Source organism: Pseudochaenichthys georgianus, chromosome 15 (assembly GCF_902827115.2).
Source record: "Pseudochaenichthys georgianus chromosome 15, fPseGeo1.2, whole genome shotgun sequence".
Taxonomy (NCBI): Eukaryota; Metazoa; Chordata; class Actinopteri; order Perciformes; family Channichthyidae; genus Pseudochaenichthys; species Pseudochaenichthys georgianus.
The window spans coordinates 726,538-728,605 of record NC_047517.1 but is presented as its reverse complement, the minus strand read 5'-3'; the positions used below and the strand labels follow the sequence as shown (position 1 = coordinate 728,605).

Here is a 2,068-nt window from a genome sequence, read left to right as displayed (position 1 = left end):
TATAAGTCCGGACTTGTGTCAAGTTGTGTGACCAAAGTGAACTTATTGTGAGCTAATTATCAATTGAAAATAAACTCATAATCAACTCAAATTCAAACTCGTCAGGTTTATTGTGATCCTTTCCAACTTGTGTCTACACCATGTATTTTTTACAACTCTACATGTGTTACTAACTACACAACACAACTACATACATAGTGATGTACATACAAGACTCAATATGCAAGAGTAGTACAAGTCTATGTGTTCTTGTTCAAGAACAACAGCATATTGACATTGTCTGGGTGAAGTGTTGCTCTTTCGGCAGACACTATATCACCAGCAGTGCTAAAGACACGCTCGCTTGGTACACTCGTACCAGGAACAATCAGGTACTTCCTTGCCAATTTACTGAGCAATGGTAGCTCATCAGATTTCCCCCCCCAGAAAGCAATAATATCATCTGTTGATTTCAGCTTTGGCATGCATTTGAACTTCAGGATCTCATGTTGAATACGTAGTTGGACAGGCAGGGGTGGCTCAACGTGGTTCACCATGACATCGTCTTCATCTTGGAATATTTCCTCCATGGCTGTTAGCTTTGCCTTCTTAGCAGGAGGAGGTGTGTCAGTGTCACGAAGACCATCCTGTTTGACCTGTAGTGGCAACTGTGGCATAGCACCCCCCTCCTCAGCTTCCTTCTTCACCTGTACTTGGGCCTGGGCAACTTCGATTTTGTTTGTTATCCGATCCCACACATCCACAGTCACAACAGGGGAACCCTTGAACCTGGGGTCTAGGGCGGTAGCCTCTTGAAGGAATTCTCTCCTTGCATTATCCTGGTACCGGGTAGATAGATCATTCCTGATTGCTGATTTGATGTCTTTGATGAACTTCTCATCTTCTTCTTTTACAGCCAGATGGACTTCTAGTTTGTCAATCATGGGGAGCACCTGTCCTAATGTTGGGCGTTTCTCAGATGACATGGCCACAGTTATCATGTAAGGGAGCTTCATCACCTCCAGGAAGTGTTCCATCCTCTCAATGTCCTTTTCTGTGCATCGTTGCAGCTTCTTAAAGCTGTCTTTCTTCTTAAGTCTCTCATCGAATGATGCAGCCACTATTGCTGGGTACTGTTCCACAAATCTCTCGACCATCATGTAAGAGCTGTTCCAGCGGGTTTTGCAATCCAAGATTAGGTTGTGAGATGGTCTGTCCAGCGCTTTCTGTTTCTCCTTTAGCACAATCTTGCCAACATATGAGTTGCGGAAAAATATGATGGGAGGTCTGATGACAGCAAGCATTGTGCCTACAGTTGGCACATTCATGGCCTTCTGTGTGGAAAGATTCAGAGTGTGGGCAAAACATCCTAGAGACAGTGGAATCCCTGCACTGGTAGTAGCATTGACCATGGCTTTTGCATTGTCAGTGGTCATTACCTCTACTTTGCCCTTGAGGCTGAAGTCTTCCAAACACTGTCCAATCTCGGCCGCGATGTTGTCCCCTGTCTGGGAAACTTCTGCCTTCAATGTTTGTAGGACTCTTACTTTCATCTCCCAGCCTTTCATGTAGTGGACAGTCAGTGTTAAGTAATGGTCAGCCACCCTAGATGTCCAACCATCTCCAGTCAAGGCCGCGTACTCCACCTCTTGCAGCTCAGTCTTGAGATTGAGAAGGGCTGCTTCGTACATCTTGGGGAGGAACCTCTCTGATACTTCTCCACGACTTGGGACTTTGTAGGATGTGTTCAGCTCGCTTAGGAATGCCCGAAAGTATGTGTCTTCCACGATGGAGAATGGGCGCAGTGATTTTACAATGTAATGACACAATCTGCCGGTTATCTTATGCTGTTTCTCTGCAGGCATCTTGGTAAGCTTTGCCAAGGTGAAAGGCGTTACAGTAGTACTAGTGCTGGCCACAGTGGAAGTGGAACTTGACGGTAATGAATATAGTGATGGTAAGGCAGGTGTCCCAGTAGTGGCAGTGTGGGACGCAGGTGGGGGCTGTGGGGCACGTGGAGGTTGGGCCTGGGCTGAAAGCAAAATAAAATTGATTAACCAATTGAACCAAAGCATAGTCCTACTTTCTC

General features: G+C 45.8%; 1 protein-coding gene across 1 annotated transcript; it reads right to left on the bottom strand.

The window, feature by feature from the left end:
- Nucleotides 1-239: 239 nt before the first annotated feature.
- On the bottom strand, nucleotides 240-1,844 carry LOC139435273 (E3 SUMO-protein ligase ZBED1-like). The gene has a single exon (XM_071205714.1). The coding sequence runs from the start codon at nucleotides 1,842-1,844 to the stop codon at nucleotides 240-242; it is 1,605 nt and encodes a 534-aa protein (XP_071061815.1).
- Between the last annotated feature and the right edge of the window lie 224 nt (nucleotides 1,845-2,068).

Bases quoted from the DNA above. Each gene is read 5' to 3' on its own strand.
- LOC139435273 (XM_071205714.1), bottom strand. From the start codon at position 1,844: ATGCCTGCAGAGAAACAGCATAAGATAACCGGCAGATTGTGTCATTAC.